Source organism: Hippocampus bargibanti, linkage group LG03 (genome assembly GCF_051943395.1).
Source record: "Hippocampus bargibanti isolate YZ-2025 linkage group LG03, ASM5194339v1, whole genome shotgun sequence".
Lineage (NCBI taxonomy): Eukaryota > Metazoa > Chordata > Actinopteri > Syngnathiformes > Syngnathidae > Hippocampus > Hippocampus bargibanti.
Genome location: NC_142736.1, coordinates 6,550,542 through 6,570,829, shown reverse-complemented (window position 1 = coordinate 6,570,829; position 20,288 = coordinate 6,550,542). Strand labels below are relative to the sequence as shown.

General features: G+C 40.3%; 1 protein-coding gene across 1 annotated transcript in view; it reads right to left on the bottom strand.

Moving 5' to 3' along the window:
- cemip (cell migration inducing hyaluronidase 1) overlaps positions 1–20,288 on the bottom strand; it is a 121,679-nt gene that overhangs the window by 95,715 nt on the left and 5,676 nt on the right. The window contains exons 2-8 of the mRNA XM_088991758.1: positions 18,634–18,771; positions 17,854–17,992; positions 17,352–17,588; positions 16,877–17,056; positions 13,278–13,348; positions 13,025–13,120; positions 7,440–7,561 (exon numbers count right to left, since the gene is read on the bottom strand). Of these exons, the coding sequence (XP_088847884.1) occupies positions 7,440–7,561; positions 13,025–13,120; positions 13,278–13,348; positions 16,877–17,056; positions 17,352–17,588; positions 17,854–17,992; positions 18,634–18,771 (983 nt within the window). The remainder of the gene's footprint in view (positions 1–7,439; positions 7,562–13,024; positions 13,121–13,277; positions 13,349–16,876; positions 17,057–17,351; positions 17,589–17,853; positions 17,993–18,633; positions 18,772–20,288) is intronic.

Below are 20,288 nucleotides of genomic sequence, written 5' to 3'. Positions count from 1 at the left end.
GGACAACCAATTTGCTCAATACAGGTCAATTGAAAAATATATAATAGAAAGTAAATAAAATGGGAATGAAAATTAGACTGAATGACAGGAATATTTATCTCGAATTGGGTGGAATTGGCAAACCAGAATCAGAATCGGAAAGCCTTTTTTATAGTCCCACAATGGGGAAATTGGCAAGGTAGATGTTGCTAGATTCACTAATAATTGATTACTTAATAGAAATTCACCCATTGAAATTATGAGCCCTTTTCATGAAAAATAGCTTTATAGATTTTCTAAAATGTTGAAAGTGAATAAGCGTATTGATAATTTTTGACCTGACAAATTATTCCGCTGAAGTCAAAGGACAGATGATTCATACATGCGATATATATTGAATTTGTTGGTGGATTTATCTTTATTAGTCGCCCAATGGAGAAATTGAATTGAAGAGTACAAGGTTGATTTGCAAAATATGATGACTATTGACTATTTTTTTTTCAATATGCTTTTATGCAGATAATGTGAGCCGCGACAATTCGCTGAGCCAGGATGGTGGTTGAGAAATTATTCAATTTGCAGGATGACATTTTTAAGAAGAGAAGATGATAATTATTGTTAATTGCATCACACATTGGGAAATTTGTAAAACATGTAAAAGTCTAATTTGGAAAATCTGACCAAAAGCACAAAGGCATAAGTGCTCTGAGGATGTTGATTGTGTGAAAGTGGTAATGTGCAGAGAGGTCATTTGGTGCCAGGCTGGCTGTTCAATTTGTGGTGACACGAAACAATGGACTGTGAGATGCACAAGCCACTTGCATCCACCCATCCTCTGATCAACAAGCTACTCCTCCTCCTCCACAAAGAACTGTCAAGCCAAGCTATCTCCACAAGGACGACACCCATCTGCTCCGTGGGTGCGAAACTGCCCAATTTCAAAGGCTCGCTGCTGGCCTCACAAAGACATCGTCCACTGAACTGGAGAATGCTGACTCACGATTTGCTGCAGAAATGGACTACTCGAAGTCAAAGTCAAAGAGCCCAAATGAACACTCTCCAAGACTGCAGCTCACAAGGACTGTTGACAAAAGGCGGACTATTGCACAAGTCAGCTGACGGACACCACTGAACTCTGCCTTGAAACAGTACTGGCTTGGCATCCTGTGATTTTCTCGGCACAGACGCTACTGGATCCCAATTCAAACATCCACACTGCATTTTGCTTATTGATGTCTTTGGAAACAAAATTTAATCTCCGTTTCAATTTTCATAGGAGATCCGACACGAGAAGCCGCATAAGATGGTGAAATACACCTGCACATCTAGAGTTTGGCACACCCAACTGAGGGTTTGGGATGAAAGTATATTTTTTTCTGTACACATGGATGTATTATGTGGATCGAGGATGCTTGGACTCTCGGACACAAATGTATTTGGAAGGGCGTCAACGAATGGAGGGCCCTCTACAAGGAAATGTTAGTGGAGGCTTTCCCTCCGAGCCAGCAGAAGATCCTGGCTCTACTGGGGTCATATATGAATCCCCACAGCAGATTCCCTATTTGGAGGTATCTGCTGAATCTGTTAAGTTTGTTTTACTTAGATTTTGTTTTATTATTTTAGTTTTTCTTGCCCACACTTTAAAGTTAGAGTGGAAAAGGGGTTGCTTCAGTAATAGGTGTTTCTTATTAGGTGATGGAGAGTTACAAAACCCCACTGAGGTTCGCTTCATACAATGTGAAAGGTATCCTAAAACCAATCAAGAGAAGCAAAATCCTGGGAAAAATGGCAAAAGAAAAAGTAGACATAATGTTTTTACAAGAAACCCACCTAAATGATTTGGAACATCTGAAACTCAAAAGACAGGGATTCAAACAGATCTTTGCTTCTTATGCGAAGGGGCACAGGAGAGGAGTATCTACCATTATTTCTACAAAAGTAATATTTGAGTTCCACACAGAAATTAAAGACAAGGAAGGGAGATATAATATGGTTGTGGGTAAAATAGAGGGCTCCGCGGTGACTCTTATCAATGTTTATGCACCACCTGGGGCAACATGGAGTTTTTACCAACATATCTTCAACCTGATGATTACTAAGGCCCAAGGATTGGTCATATGTGGTGGGGATTTTAACATGAGATTGGATTTTAAAATGGACGCATCAAAAACAACACAACAGCACAATAACCCGATGGCGGATAAAGTGGGAAAGACGATAAAGGAGATGGGTATATGTGATGTATGGAGAGAGCTTAACCCAACCACTAGAGACTATACTTTTTACTCGCCACCACATAACAGTTATTCAAGGATTGATTATTTGTTCATGTATAATAAAGACATCGGCCTTATAAGGACGTGCACAATTGGAATAATGGACCTATCGGATCACAGCCCAGTCTATTTGGACATACAAATAAAATATGATAAAGGGCCTTACGCCTGGAGACTTAAGTGCATTAAAGGGGAAGATGAAAGAAGAAATTAAAGATGAAATCTCACTGTATCTATTAGAAAACGAGAACGGAACGGTGCCCCGAAACATGGTATGGGATGCAGGCAAAGCGGTCTTAAGAGGGAAAATAATCGCAAAATTGGCTTTACAAAAGAAAAACAGACAGGAAAAACTGGAGAAACTTGAAAAATCATTACAGCAACTAGAGAGTCAAAACAAAAAAAATGCCCAAATGACGGTGACCCAAGAAATTACGATAGTTAAAAAACAGATACAAGATATCCATGACATAGATATTCAGAAAAAACGTATTTATTTAAAGCATAATTACTATGAGGCGGGCAGTAGAGCAACGAAAAATCTGGCATATAAATTAAGTAAGCAACAAGCAGAGAGGGTGGTTCATAAAATCAAGGACCCATATACCGGAAATATGAAATTTGACTTTAAGGACATCCAAAGTTGCTTTGAAAGATACTATAAGGACCTCTATGCCCAAATGGCTCCGGATGATGAGGAATTTCCCGAGGCTATGTTGGAATCACTCAACCTCCCAACAGTCTCGGGAGATCAAAATAACGTTCTCATGGCTGAGGTGACTATAGGTGAACTACAGAAGGCTATTTCCCATCTAAAGCTAAATAAATGCCCAGGCACAGACGGCTTCCCCGCTGAATGGTATCAGACTTATTGCGACATCTTATCTCCAATATTATTGAGAACATTTAATTGGGTCATAGCAAATGGAAACATCCCCCCTTCTTGGAGAGAGGCGAACATAGCTTTGATACCAAAAGATGGGAAGGACAAAACCGAATGTGCAAATTACCGCCCTATTAGTATCTTGAACCAAGACTACAAACTTTTTACGTCAATTCTAGCAAGGCGTCTCAAATCAATACTTCCAGAAATCATACATTTAGACCAGACTGGTTTTATTAGACAAAGACAGACAACACTATTGGGAGAACTCTACACATAATTGCACATATAAAGGCACACGATTTAGAAGCCGTTTTGCTGGGATTAGATGCAGAAAAAGCTTTCGACTCTGTCAACTGGACATACTTAAACAATGTGCTACGGAGATTTAAATTCAATGATAACTTCATAAGAACTATACGGGTTTTATATGATAGGCCAATCGCAAAAGTTAGAATAAATGGAGGATCAACTGAATGTTTCAGGTTAGAAAGGGGATGTCGACAGGGCTGCCCCATTTCCCCACTATTATTTGCCATTTTTATAGAACCTCTAAGTCAATGGATAAGACAAAAAGAAGAGATCGAGGGTATAACCATTGGACAAGACACCCACAAAGTAGCCCTATTCGCGGACGATATATTAATATACTTGGGAAAACCATCTACCTCTCTCCAGGAACTGTTCTCGACCTTCAGGGCATACGGAGATTTCTCGGGATACAAACTAAACATCCATAAAACTCAAATATTGTCATTTAATTTTTCTTCGAGCAAGATGAGTAGAGATGAAGTCAACCTGAAATGGGAGTCTGAGAGTATCAGATATTTGGGCGTGAAAATTCCAAAAGACTTAAAAAGAAAATAAAATTGTGCTTGAAAATTACTACCCCCTCCTTGACCAAAATAAAGCAGACTTGATCAGATGGAATCTGGTTCCATTTCTTGGAATATTGCAAAGAGTGGAAGCAATCAAAATGAATGTGTTGCCCAGATTACTTTATCTATTTCAAACTTTAGCAATTGACATACCCAAGGATATATTTCAAGAGTTGGACAAAGTAATATCACGATTCATTTGGAAGGTGAAGAGACCTCGAATTCGATACAAGACTCTACAACTGATGAAAAGCAAGGGAGGCCTCTCCCTACCAAAGATGATGAATTATTATAAGGCAACCCATACTTTCCCCGAAATGGAAAGACATAGAATGCCACATATTAAGTGATATTCCATTGCAAGCAATTATTGGAGACCCCGGATTAACCAATTATCTTAAAAGTGTCAACCCTTGGATCAAAACTTCAATCAAGGTGTGGCATGGAATATTAAAACAAGATAAAGACAATAGCCCATATTTACTTTTAAAATGGATCAGATTTGACTCTGACTTCATACCATACAGAACGGATGCAGGCTTTCAAAAATGGGTTGGAAAAGGGTTAAAGATTTACAGAGACCTCCTTGAGGAAGGAGGGATACGACAATTCCAAGACCTGAGTAACAACTATGGACTGAGTAATCACGACTTCTATAGATATCTTCAACTAAGGCACTACTTAGAGAGAAACTTACATAAAGGATGGGTTCAACAGAGTGGTGTCGGTTTAACTAAGATATTTCTATTAACACATATGTCAAAACCCGGAAGAGGAATTATATCAAAAATATAAAAAGAGTTGAAGGAATTGGAAGGAGGAGAAACAACATATATAAAGCACAAGTGGTCGGCGGAGGGAGGCATTACAATACAACAGGAAGCATGGGAAAGAATAATAGCACAGCAATGGAATTGTACATCTGCCCACTTCTGGAAAGAATTTGGGTGGAAGAACATCATCAGATTTTTTAGAGTTCCGGCTCAAAGGCATGCACAAGGATTAAGTACAGCTTGCTGGAGATCCTGTGGCAACAGCAAAGCTTCACATTATCATGTTTTTTGGGGAATCTGGGTCTGGAATCTGATTTAATTCTTAATCCTGCCCAGAAATACATATACAACATCATGCTGTTAGCATGCAAGAAAGCAATCACGAGGAGATGGCTAACAAAAGAACCCCCAACAGTCAAAGACTGGATTAAGGTGGTGGGTGAAATTTATGAAATGGAAAAGATTACTTTCATTGTCCGAGGCGAGCGAGAGAAATTTGAGAGATGGAATACCTGGGAAAATTTTACAGCAACCTAAGTGCTTATAAAGATATTTAAGTTAACCTATGAACCTCAAGCCACTCAACATCAAAATTGTTAATTATTGCTATTATAATTACCATTATTCATTATTTTTATTTGTATTACTATTATTTGTTTCTGATTGTTTTTTTTTTGTTTTCTTTTTTTTTCCATTATTTGTTTTACTTTTCTTTCTTGTACGGGATAGTGAACAGGACATTGCATCAGCAGAATTGTAAGAAATGTAAAACATCTTATTGAGATGGTCATGTGATCTATGTCTTGTTTTGATGTCTTGACAAGATGATGCTCAATGTGACCATGTTCTCCCTTTTTTAACTGTTCAAAAAAAATTTCAATACAAAAAACTAAAGAAACACAAAATATATTATGAAAACGAATCAAATAAGTGTATGTGTTTCACTTGTGCACAGTGCGGCCTTCGTTCTCATGCTCACATTTTGTTTGTAAAATTGCATAAATGAAAGAGATGACTTTGGCAGATGGTGTTTTTGGACTTAAATGTGTGTTTTTAGTTAAATGTTGCGATTGGTTAAGGACACAGGAAGAAAGGCAGGAATATGGAGCAGTGGAAGAAGTGTCAATTTGGCCCAAAAATGACAGTTGCCTTAATCATTTTACCAACTCTTGGGGCAATTCGCTATACGAACATCTTTCTGTTTTTGCATCATTTGTTTTCTTGGACTTCCTGACACGTCATATCCTGCCCGCCTTTACATGATGTCACATCCTATACGTCACATCTTGTCCGTCTTTTATAAAAGCTCTCCCAACACGACCTATCTCTCTCTCTCTCTGGCCCTGCTCTTCCAACCTCACAATGTCCCTGCTGTCTACAAGATTAAAATAACTTCTTTTGTTCAATATCTTGGTTCCTGCTGATTTTACTATTTGATTTTACACTCTGAAAAGCCAGAGGGAACGATCATTTTTAAACCCATCACCAACGATATGCCAAAACCCCACGCGGATCAGTACAGTATCAGATTGTTGTGAAATGTCAGCGAGCTGGTTCAGTTTATTCTGCTCAGTAGTACATGGTGCTTTTAATGGGCCCCAATGATGCAGAGCAATAAGAATGGGGAAAACATGATGTAGGATTTTTGCAAATGTTGTAGTATTTAATAATACCCCAATTTCAGATTAGAGTATATTTTACCCAATGCCTATGCTTTAATGCAGGAGTCGGGAACCTATGGCCCGCGAGCCATATATGGCTCTTTTGATGATTGCATATGGCTCGCCGATAAAACTAAAATATGTATTTACTTTTTCGTTTCGTCGTTTTTTTTCGCCGTTCATTTCCCGTTGGGGCTGCAGTTGGCGGAAAGCGCAATTTTGATTGAATGACACTGACCTAGAATGGCTGAAAGCGCCATGTTGATTGGATGATAGTGGCCGTCATGTTGAAACAGGTAAATGCCCCTTTAACTGAGCCCAACGAGTGCACTTCAGCGTGAATACACCGGTGTGTGTGCAGGGAACCGCATCGGGTGGGAGTGAGCTGGGGTGTGACGCAGCCTCCCTGGAAGTGTGACAGCGGGTGTCTGCGGAGGTCTTCAATCCGGCTTTCGATCACCGAATGCGGGCGTGCACGGGGGAATCTCGGCCTGTTCCTTTTGAAATATTTTCAAAGTGTTTGAGCTCCAGCAAGACGGCGAGGAGAGAAAATGTTCTGATTCTAATTTGCAATGAAACAATACCATCGATGAAACAGTCGAATGTCAGTGACATTTTAACAAGCCCCATGTTAACGTTAGCATCGACATACTTCTGCGAGAAGTATATTGCAGATAGCAAGTGTGGAAGCTTATGAGCCGTGTGCAGGCTAGCTAGCAGTAACTTCGCCTCTGGCCGTTTTCCTGGATTTTTACCAAACACGAGGAACGGAAAACCATCCATGTTAACGGTGAGTACTATCACAAAGTTATTTTAAATAATACATTCTGATATTTTGTTGAAAAGTGTCCGCGAGCGTTTGTATGTGCGCGCGCGCGTGCGTGTGGCTCTCGCTGAAAAACATTTCTAAATATTTTACTTTTATGGCTCTCTTAGTCAAAAAGGTTCCCGGCCCCTGCTTTAATGGATGCACGTTGTTAAAAAGTTACCTGAATGTCCAGCGGACTATTGCATAGCCGATCGGGATAGGCCTCACGTAGGTCTGTCAGCTTCTCCCAGTCACCAGATCCCCTTTCATCATCCCTGTCAAACCATTCTGTCCAATCAGTCTCTGTAAGGCACACACAGACAAACAGAGTAGGAAGGAACATTAGACTGATGTCAAATTCTTGACCTGCAACACCAATTTACAAGCCATTGAAAATAATTTATTCACAGATATGTGCTTCAGAATAGCAGACCTGTAGCAGACCTGGGATTTATTTGGCCTACGCTTTCATATAGTAAACACACAAGTGGAGACTTGTAGTGTGTCAATTGTGCTTTTAAACAGTTATTGTGTGTTGCCCTAAAACAATGAAATGCAGAACGATGTCATTGTGACAATAACAATTAATTTTGATCCACCTAACCAATAAAGAGACCAGTAAATATAAAGTAATCTAATATTGTCACGATCTGGTTGGTGACCAACGGTTGGCGCTGTCGGCCCCGCCGGCAGCTGCACAGGTGTTAGACGTTCCAATCCGTGGCAGACTGTCGCGTTCTGGTTGGCGACCAACGGATAGCGCTGACGGCACCGCCCTCAGTTGCACAGGTGTTGGTCGTCCTCATCAGTGGCAGTTAAAAGGACTCTTATTGTTTCATTTTGGCAGATTTTTACTCATGGTTTTCTTTGATACTTTGTACTTTTTTGTTCAGATGACTTTGATGTTGTAAATTTTGTTCCTGCTGACTTTTTTTTTAAATACAATTTGTCAACTACATCCTGCTGCTCCCTCCTGCCTGCTTTTTGCTTATCCACAACCACCATCACCACCTCACAAACCGTGACAAATATAATCTAATATAATCTAACAATGTAATGTAATATAATTTAATATACGTTAATATAATATTATATAACGCATGGATAGTACATATTTGGTGTTGAAATTGTCATTGTGGTTGAAACTGGCTGAACTATACCTCAGATCGAAGGAAGGAGCTTTTGTACACTGGTGCACTCTAGTATGTCTGAGGAATGTGTTTCATTATGTTGCGATCAAATGATTAAAAATGTTTTTTACTTCTGCGAGAAGTATATTGCAGATAGCAAGTGTGGAAGCTTATGAGCCGTGTGCAGGCTAGCTAGCAGTAACTTCGCCTCTGGACCGGCAAATTGAATTTCATTCCGATCATTTTCCTGGAATTTTACCAAACACGAGGAACGGAAAACCATTCATGTTAACGGTGAGTACTATCACAGTTATTTTAAATAATGAATTCTGATATTTTGTTGAAAAGTGTCCGCGTGTGCGCGCACGCGAGCGTTTGTATGTGCGTGTGCGCACGCGAGCGTTTGTATGTGCGCGCGCGCGTGCGTGTGGCTCTCGCTGAAAAACATTTCTAAATATTTTACTTTTATGGCTCTCTTAGTCAAAAAGGTTCCCGACGCCTGATCTACAGCATGTCCCCAAATATTTCAAAATGATATGCAATCGGTCGATATAAACATGCCAGGTTTCAACAATTTTTGGGCGGTCACAGAAAAGTCACGTGCAATCAACACCGAAATACTGCATGCAAATCAACACTTTGAAAACGAAGTCACAGGGGAAATTCAAATGTTTATCACATGGGTGTCAAAGTCATTTTTTTGCCGCAGGCCACATTGTAGTTATGGTTTCCTCTCGAGGGCCGTTATGAATTTGGGGTCGCCATTAGAATAATCACTACCCTCCACATGTTACATATAGAGCCCACAACAAATTAATGAAGAACTAGTTTTCAAATATGAAGTCAAGAATAATTACTGTGGTTGTGGTTTACATCCAAAAATATGAAATTTTGGTTAGGATTATAGCAAGCATAGCACAATTTCACAAGTTTGATTTGCTTTCGCGGGCCGAAAAAAATGATGTGGTGGGCGGGATATGGCCCCCGGGCCTCGGCTTTGACACCTGCTGTCTATCGTGTCTAGTAATGGACGCAGGAAACACGTTTAATTTTCCTGAGATGAGCATAAAACAAACCTGTATGATGGATGTTGTAAGCTTTGGTTAAATTGTTGGGGTTGTCTGAGTTATATTCAGTTTATGATTGTTTTGGCATGTTTGTGTGATTGGTTAGAGGAGGGCAGGATGTGTTGATGTTTCGCCGGAAGAGGACGTGTTCGGGCGAGTTCAGAGTTTACGAGATAAGACAAGGAAAAAAAAAAATCTAAAATTACAGTAAAGTCTCGTTATGTCGATATTCTCGGGAGTCGGAAAAAATATCGATATAACCGGACTATCGATATATGGGATCCTGCGGCATGTAAATTTTATCCTTGCGGTCATAGAAATAGTATCGTAATAAACAGTACTATTGATATAACCAATATCGATATAACGAGACTTTACTGTATGTCTTCTTCCTCGGCAATCCTTGAAATAGAGCCATCCACAACACAAAAATGCAAACCCCTCAACTTACAGTTGGTGACAACGGTGGGATGGTATGTTTTGTGGGGCTTTTTGACCATTTTTATGCAACATTTTTTTATTGCTATATGTCACCTTGCTAACAAAATGGATTCTTGCGTGCTACTAGATGGCAGCTGTTAATTGTTAAATTGGATGAGATTTTGAGATTTCCTGCAGTTTGAATTTTCCCCCTACCTTCTTTTTGGACATTATTCCGACCATCATTTGAGCTCACCATGTTCAATACTGACACATCTATTAATCAATCCCCTGAGGTGGCTCATTCCACAGCGAATGTTACTCAACTAAGATTTACCACCAGTGTTTAAAGGAGATGGGACTGTGTCATTTATTTACTAACTGGTCTCAACGTTTTGAGATGTCAATGCAAGCCAGGTACAACAAACCAACCACTGAACTGCCATCTCTGTTGGCTTCAATTTTAGCAACGAGGTTAGCTGAGGCTGAATTTCTATAATACTATTCTATAGCGCCTTTCTCCCGCCGTCAAGGGAAACTATGAGGCTGTCAAAAAAGATGGAGCCCATGATGTTTTTGGTCCTACCCAATCAAGGCCATTTTTCCAAACCCGTATTAATGCTCCTCCCTGCAAAACTGGCAAGAGCTTAGAAGTGTACTGTAGCGACATCACCCGCCTCGTTTTGAAGTTTTCCCTGATTATGGCCATGTTGCACAGGAAGGAAAGAAGTTTTGTCGCTTCGTGGCTGGCTTGGACCTTGCCTGGCAAGCAAAGATCAACGAGATGGGAGCGAAATTCAAATCGAAAATAGTAACTGAGAAAAATGTGGTCACAATCAAAAGGTGGATGTTGTGAACCGATAACCCTCCAAATGAAACAACTGTCTAAAGTAAATGTTGAATTGGGCATCCAGGTCTGAATACAATTAATTTAGTGCAGTGGTTCTTAATTTGGTTGTGGGTGAAATTTGGTTTGCTTAGTTGTCAACATGTGACTGTTATGATAGTATGGCATACATAAATAAATAAATAACGAAGTATAAAAAACTCTTCAAAATGTATGTACTTTTTTCAGTTATTAATAAATGTGTTTTTTTATATATTGGATTTCAAAAAAATATGTACTGTACATTTATTTTTCACTAATAAAGTGTTCGGTGAATGTGCTTATTAGCTGGTTGGATTCGGTACCTCTAACATGGTTAAGAACCACTGGTTTAGTGTAAAAGTGTATGGCGGTACCTTGCACCCACTGGCTGCAGGCTGTTATGGTGAAATGCTCTTTATTGGCCAACTGAAAAAAGTAAGAGCTTTGGGCTTCTGAGGAGGCTTTTGTCCCTTTGAACACACACATAAAATATGAGTTAGTCTTGTCAAAATATGAACTATTGCCATCTGAAGGTTTTACTGATGCTGCGATTTTTTTTTTTATCATTTCTGGGAGCACTGGACCGCAATAGATTGATTGGACAGCACAGGTTGGAATATGTTTCTTACCTTGATAGAGAGCATGATCTTCAACAGCGGAAGATTTGTTTCCTTTCACAGCTATAAAAGACCATGGATGTCTATGAAAGAAAATGACAGAAAAGAGGAACTGTAAAAAAAAAAAAAAAACTGGGAAGGGCAGGCAGAACAAGTACCTATGTACTGCAGCTCAGGAAGTGAAAAAGGCAGACACTCACAAATGTATATGGCCTCCTTAATTAAATAAATGTGCTTTCCGTAGGCAACAAGATGAGCTCTATGCATGGATGTGGCTCAAGGAATGTCTTTCAAAGTTTTGACAGTATACTGCAGTATATTAAGTACACTCCCGATGCCCCCACCAGGACCCAGAAGGCGAAGGCCCCCCTTGCCCCACCAGCGAAGAGGAACATCAAGGGAAACAGCACCCTTGCCTCGCCAAGGAACAGGAATCAGAAGGTGACAGCTACCCTTGCCTCACCTGGGAACAGGAACCAGGAGGCGACAACAACCCTTTGACTCAGCTCGGCCCGACATACACATGGCACGGCTCATCATGGACGTGAATGTGACTCATTTAAAACAGACACGTGATGAGGATCGGCTCAACGTGGACGTCGAGGGGGATCGGCCTACCCTACATGTGGCTTATAATAATAATAATACATTTAATTTACAAGCGCCTTTCTGAACACCCAAGGACACTTAACAATAAAAACAACAAAACATAAAACCATAAAACCATTCCACAGCGAATGTTACTCAACTAAGATTTACCACCAGTGTTTAAAGGAGATGGGACTGTGTCATTTATTTACTAACTGGTCTCAACGTTTTGAGATGTCAATGCAAGCCAGGTACAACAAACCAACCACTGAACTGCCATCTCTGTTGGCTTCAATTTTAGCAACGAGGTTAGCTGAGGCTGAATTTCTATAATACTATTCTATAGCGCCTTTCTCCCGCCGTCAAGGGAAACTATGAGGCTGTCAAAAAAGATGGAGCCCATGATGTTTTTGGTCCTACCCAATCAAGGCCATTTTTCCAAACCCGTATTAATGCTCCTCCCTGCAAAACTGGCAAGAGCTTAGAAGTGTACTGTAGCGACATCACCCGCCTCGTTTTGAAGTTTTCCCTGATTATGGCCATGTTGCACAGGAAGGAAAGAAGTTTTGTCGCTTCGTGGCTGGCTTGGACCTTGCCTGGCAAGCAAAGATCAACGAGATGGGAGCGAAATTCAAATCGAAAATAGTAACTGAGAAAAATGTGGTCACAATCAAAAGGTGGATGTTGTGAACCGATAACCCTCCAAATGAAACAACTGTCTAAAGTAAATGTTGAATTGGGCATCCAGGTCTGAATACAATTAATTTAGTGCAGTGGTTCTTAATTTGGTTGTGGGTGAAATTTGGTTTGCTTAGTTGTCAACATGTGACTGTTATGATAGTATGGCATACATAAATAAATAAATAACGAAGTATAAAAAACTCTTCAAAATGTATGTACTTTTTTCAGTTATTAATAAATGTGTTTTTTTATATATTGGATTTCAAAAAAATATGTACTGTACATTTATTTTTCACTAATAAAGTGTTCGGTGAATGTGCTTATTAGCTGGTTGGATTCGGTACCTCTAACATGGTTAAGAACCACTGGTTTAGTGTAAAAGTGTATGGCGGTACCTTGCACCCACTGGCTGCAGGCTGTTATGGTGAAATGCTCTTTATTGGCCAACTGAAAAAAGTAAGAGCTTTGGGCTTCTGAGGAGGCTTTTGTCCCTTTGAACACACACATAAAATATGAGTTAGTCTTGTCAAAATATGAACTATTGCCATCTGAAGGTTTTACTGATGCTGCAATTTTTTTTTATCATTTCTGGGAGCACTGGACCGCAATAGATTGATTGGACAGCACAGGTTGGAATATGTTTCTTACCTTGATAGAGAGCATGATCTTCAACAGCGGAAGATTTGTTTCCTTTCACAGCTATAAAAGACCATGGATGTCTATGAAAGAAAATGACAGAAAAGAGGAACTGTAAAAAAAAAAAAAAAAACTGGGAAGGGCAGGCAGAACAAGTACCTATGTACTGCAGCTCAGGAAGTGAAAAAGGCAGACACTCACAAATGTATATGGCCTCCTTAATTAAATAAATGTGCTTTCCGTAGGCAACAAGATGAGCTCTATGCATGGATGTGGCTCAAGGAATGTCTTTCAAAGTTTTGACAGTATACTGCAGTATATTAAGTACACTCCCGATGCCCCCACCAGGACCCAGAAGGCGAAGGCCCCCCTTGCCCCACCAGCGAAGAGGAACATCAAGGGAAACAGCACCCTTGCCTCGCCAAGGAACAGGAATCAGAAGGTGACAGCTACCCTTGCCTCACCTGGGAACAGGAACCAGGAGGCGACAACAACCCTTTGACTCAGCTCGGCCCGACATACACATGGCACGGCTCATCATGGACGTGAATGTGACTCATTTAAAACAGACACGTGATGAGGATCGGCTCAACGTGGACGTCGAGGGGGATCGGCCTACCCTACATGTGGCTTATAATAATAATAATACATTTAATTTACAAGCGCCTTTCTGAACACCCAAGGACACTTAACAATAAAAACAACAAAACATAAAACCATAAAACCATGAATAAAACGCTAAACACTAAAAAAAACTTTACGAGACAAGGAACATTGGACAGCCACATGTGAACGGGTCTGGGCCATGGCACGTCATGGACGTGAATGTGACCCAATTCGAATAGACACGTGACGAAGTATAACTCAACGTGGACGTGCACTGCCATTCACAGGGTGGTCATACTGTCACAATTTGTAAGGTGGTGGAGGTGGTGGACCCCCCAAAAAATATGAAGGGGGTAGGAGTGGGGTGTATTTTACAAATTGTATTAAATGAAGTCAGCAAGAGAATGGGAGGAATGTCGGAGCCATTTGACTGCCATCGCTGGACACCAAAGGGGCCATTGTGCTTTTTTGCGCCTGTAATGGGCAGCATCTTCACAGCCCCGCTTTGTTCAGTGGAAGGTCAGTGCTGTTGGCAGTCTGCGGCTGGATGGATGCATGGCTTGAGGAACCCGCGATAAGAAGAAAGGAGCGTCAGCGCAGAGCGCCGATGCGTATGTGGAACTGTTGCCGCTTGGAATTGAAGCAGATTTATGTGGAACAGGAGATGTGAGACAATCTCTTTTCATCAATGGATGCTACAGCTGCGTGTTTGCTTTCAACATTTAGCTTGTAGTCGATGTGCACGTTCCACCATGATGTCCCTGATCCAGACACTTTGATCCTCTCCTCTTTCATCTGGAACTGCTTTATGTAACAAAGAGGGTACAGAAAGTGCTTAAGAATTTGTTTTGTCATATTGTCTCTATGCTGTCATATTATTTGTTATTTAGTTGTTTTTTTTTTTGTTATTTTGACTTCAAGACGGCGCCGCGAGAGTGGCTGCCTTTCCAGCAGCTCATGTATTTTGTTTTTCTACTTTCATTCCTTTCATCACTTTGCTGCTGTGAAATGTAAATTTCTCCACTGTGAGACTAATAAAGGCATATCCAATCCAATCCAATCCAAAATCTCAAACAACAAAGTAGTCAGAACAGAAACATCCAAAGTATTAAACAAAACCATGAGTATAACATGACATGGCGAAACAAACCTGACAGGGTGAAAGAAACAATGACCCGACAATAAATGGTCGTGCCAGGAGGCCTTTTAACTGCCACTGATTGTAGCGACCAACACCTGTGCAGCTGCAGGCAGCGCCCAACAATGCCACCTGTTGGTCTCAAACCAAAACATGACAAAGAGAACGATAATATGGTCACAAAAAATGTCTTCACAGAGAAGAAGAACTCAAGTCAACAACCAACATAAAAAATGAAATAATGACTTCGCTGTTCTTGCTTTGGACAAATATTTGGTACAGGTTGGAAAGTACTTGGTGTATCAACTGGAAGAAAAGTAGATAAGGAGACTTTGGGCTGGAATGAGGGGGTACATCGATGTATACAAAGAAAGAGGTTAGCAAAGAAGAAGCGGGACACAGAGAGGACAGAAGTGAGTAGACAGGAGTTCCGGGAGATGCAGCGCACTGTGAAATTAGAAGTGGCGAATGCCAAACAAGATGCTTTCGATAATGTGTATGCTTTGTTGGACAACAATGAAGGAGAGACTGATTGTTGGGTTTAAAAATGATCTTTCCCTCTGGTTCATGGCTCTTCACGGTGTTAGCAGATGGTAGTAATCAGCAGTAACCAAGGGGTTGAACAAAAGAGATTATTTTAATCTTGTAGACAGCAGGGACATTGAGAGGTCGGTTGAGGAGGGCCAGAGAGAGAGAGCGAGAGCCACCCCTTTCACCTGTTTTTATCATACAGCAATGATGACATCATATTGACCGGGCCTATCAGCCACGAGGAGGGTGTAACAGGATATCAGACTGAACAGATACGCAAAGTTATCTAATAAACTACATGCATCCATATGTAGACTAAACTAGAAATGAAATAACATAGGATTTTTACGGATGTTGGCGAGACCAAGAGCCAGAGATGGATAGCACGTGCACCAGGTTAGGATAATTAAGGGTAGAAATGGCAATGTATTAACAGGTACCAGTCGTGTGATTGGAAGATGGAAAGAGTACTTTGAACAATTGATAAGAAAAATGAGAAACACCAAAAAGTAGAAGATTTGACTGTTGTGGACCACAATGTTCTGCCAGAGGTGGCAGTTGAAATTCTTTGTGTCTGGGAACCAGACATTACACGAGGGTCTGCCAAGAAAGACCTGCTCACCTGGAGCCAACACACCTGTGCTTGCAGATCAGTTGGCTCCACTCCACGCTTCACTTGAGTCTCCAAGACATATAGCCCCAAATACAATGACATGAGTACAAAGTCGATCATCGTAGCCAAAGATATGCTGGTGGCAAGTGCTCATATGAACAACCTTATGTAAAAACATAGTGTTTGTTATTGAAAACCTGTACGAGTGCAGAATACCAAAAACAGAACACCACTTGGGTTCAGGTCAGTTGAAATGTTCCGCCAATCACGGCCATGCAATTCTCACCGTCGTTGCTCACAGGGAGACTCCATAATTAAGATGGTGGGCATTAAACCAAAGATCACCCACCTGGAGCCCATCTGCTCATTTGGACTGGTATAACCAAAACCAATCCTCTGTGCAAGTTCATGCCATTACCACCTGTACGGAGCACTGTTGGCATCTCCTGAACATTTTGTTTCTTGTAAAGAAAACTCCCTGTGGATTTATCATGCCCTGGGTTCTCATGTGAATCTCAGCCTTTTTTCCCTGAGTTGATTTTTGCAGATTAACATGAACAACACCAAGTTTTGGCTAACACCATACCGGCGTATTGTCATGCTTTTCAGGTCACATTCCAATCCTAACAGACTCATGTTTTTGCAATTTTGTTCTGCCTAATTAGAGACCATGCGTGGCAGCGGGACTATTAATATAAATTATTAGTTTTCTAGTGTGCTCACCGGAATCCTAAAGTGTTGATATACTGACTGCCAAGCCTGAAGATAGTCTTTTTGGCAGTGTCCTCCAAGTTATTGGAGCCCTCATCATTGACCACCATGGCGACAATGACTCCTACATCCACGGCATCCAAATACTTTGCAAGGCGCTTGCTCTCATCCTTACTCCGATATGTGTCAAACCTATGGAAATGGAAATGAAAGAAGACCTTTCACCAGACCTCAATTAAAAAAAAAAAATCATGCATGGATCTTGATTTTCATTATTGCATCCAGTCAAGTGGGGTTGTCTGAAAATCAGGCCGATCAGATATTTGGGACAATTTTCTAGTTTCATTGATTATTGTTTAACACTTAGACTCACATACCTGGGACTAGCCTGAGAAAAGACCCCAGCTTTTCATCATGACTAAATTGAGAGCGAGAGAGGGGGGGGGGGGGGGGGGGGGGGCAAGAATCAGAATCGGAGTCCACTCACCTGTCATTGCTCAGTACCTCTCCTTTCTTGGGGTCAATTAAATTCACAATGATGCCTCGTTTCCCCCAGCTTCTTTCCAGCAGGTAGTGATTTTGTTGGCTAGCTCCGGGATAGAGGGTTTTATTCAAGAAAGTCCATGAGAGTTTCTTTGCTCCATGGATCTCCAAAGTCCCTCCGGTCCCTACACCAATGTATTTGCGGCCAAAATAGCTATGCTCCTGATCAGTGTCATCTGACCTGAGAACAGCAGCGTGCAAAAGTCATTTTGGAAAAACAAAAAAAGCCATGGAGAAGAGTGCAGTGTAGTTTTCAATTAGGCAAGACTAATGCTTACATCATGAAATATGCCTTAGATGACCTAGCTAAGTGTTAACACACACACAAAAACGCGCACACACAAACACACATGCACACACGCTCACAAACACACACGCAAGCGCGCACACACACACACACACACACACACACATCCATACATATGTTATTTTTTACTAAAGTCTACCTTCCAAACAGAGAAATGGTAAGGTTGCCCTTGTAAGGACAGTCTTGACTTCCAATATGTAGTTCTCCCATGTTTCCAATAAGTATGTGTTTTGTCCGTAGAAGAATCGGTCGGTTGGAATCAGCAATGACCAGTTTTCCTGAACAGGTGAGAGACACACAAGTATAACAATGAAAGGGACATTCAAGGCTCGTATACGTTTTTTGTATTGTTTTTTTTTTTTTCAGCTCCACAGCACTCAGACAGCTCCTTTCATTCCACCATTGATCTATGATTCAGTACAGGATATGCATACAGATGCACAGTCTTGCTTTCACCCCATTAGATATTTTGATCATTGGGCAAAACATTGCCTTGAGAACATTTTATCAATTACATGATAGTAAAGAATTATATTTTGTCTTTGACATATTTTTGACTGCAAGGCACCTATTGTAAAGGTACTTTTTTTTGAGACAGCTAATCCCCTCTCATACGAAAAACGTTAGAGGATCAGTGACTAGGCCAATGATAATGCATCTTTATGCAGTCATGGTTATTCAAGGAGTCTTTGCTTGAGTGAAACTGGAACTTCCTGGTTATATGTCATAACTTCACAACAAAAATGAAAACTAGGATTCACATTGAAGCCAAATTAGCTGAGAGCAAAATGATTAAGGATTAATGATCCAATCACAAGTCTCACTGCTTTAAGGACAACATTTGTGCTCCATTGGATCAAAGAAAGGTCTGCTGCACAGACTAAAGTCAATGGGTAAAACATGGATTTGTTTTTCTCACCTCCATTAAGAATCTCAATGGAGTGCACAGTAGCAGAAGTTGTGAGGAGGACCTTCCTGTCATAACCGATGACAACACGATGATGTTTACTATGTCCCGGCATCCATGGCTTCAGCCCAGGTTCTTTGTCAGGACACACTATAACAATGTTTGGGAGGAATGAACAGTGAAACTTCCAATAACTCCCAGAAAAAAACATGTCATCCACTCATTCAAAACACAAAATGGCTCATACTGGTTGTGATGACAACAATAGAAAAAAAGAGAATAACTCGAGTTTAACAGATAACCAATGAAGAACCTTTTGTGATGGAATAAGTAAATAAATGACAGGGCACTTATAAGAATAGTTATCTGTTAAAGTAATGAAGAGAATAAATAGAATTGTTGCAAAGTGGTGGAGTTTCAATCTACAATTCAATTATAATCTATTTTAAAAAAGAATGGTGACCGTCTGATAAAGGAATTTCGATTGTATTTGTTTTGCTGTTATATGCTGAGGAAAGGAAAAAAGAATGCAATAGGTTATTTTAATATCCTCAAGACTGCCTGAGGAATTCCATGATGAAGATGAAGAGTGATTTTGATCTTGATGATGATGATATGATGATGATGATACTACTACTACTACTACTACTACTACTAATAATAATAATAATAATAATAATAATACTGCGATTGGCTGGCAACCAATTCATGGGTGTCCCCCGCCTCGTGCCCGAAGACAGCTGCGACCCTACTGAGGAAGAAGCGGTATGGAAAATGGATGGCTGGATAATAATAATAATAATAATACTGCCTATATATATCCTCCAAGTGCTCCACTGACTCCAGGTCAAATATAGAATCAACTTTAAAATTCTTTATACATTTAAAGCTATCCATAACCGTGTCCCCCTATACCTTTCTGAGCTTCTTCAAATTTATATTCCCTCAGATCCTCTTCCTCCCTCCACCTTGGTGTGCCCCCTGCCCGTCTCAGCACAATGGGGGAAAGAGCTTCCAGCTGCTCTGCCCCCAAACTCTGGAACTCACTTTCTCCCAATATCCGTAACATCGATTCTCTTCCCATCTCAAAACCCATCTATTTAAAATTGCATTTTATGTGTAGCTCTATCTCTTGTTTCTATTTATAATTGTATTTTATTTATTGTATTATATTTATTATTGTATTTTATTTATTATTCTATCTATGCTTGTCTGTGACTAAAGTGTCCTTGAGAGCTTTGAAAGGCGCTTGAAATAAAATGAATGCTTATTCTTATTCTTACTACGATTACATTATGCTTATGATTATTATGATGATGGTGATGATGATGATTATAATTATTATTATTATTATTATTCGTTTCAATGTACGGTACAGGTAAAAATGTAAGTTTTATAGATGATGATGATAGGTGTTTATACATGCTACCGCTAAACACTACGGGCACCGTTTTGCCCGTATTGAAAAGTGTTTTCTTTTATTCTCCAGCTAGCTTTCGTATTATATGCACCTGTTACGGTAACCGACAACACGTTTATTGTCACCAGTCGTCCGGTACACCATCATGTTAAGAGAAGAGTATCATTTAAGCCCCATGATTCCATCGAGGGAAGTGATGTTCCTGAAGAGTTCAAACACCATGGCACGGGTAGTAATATAATGTTAG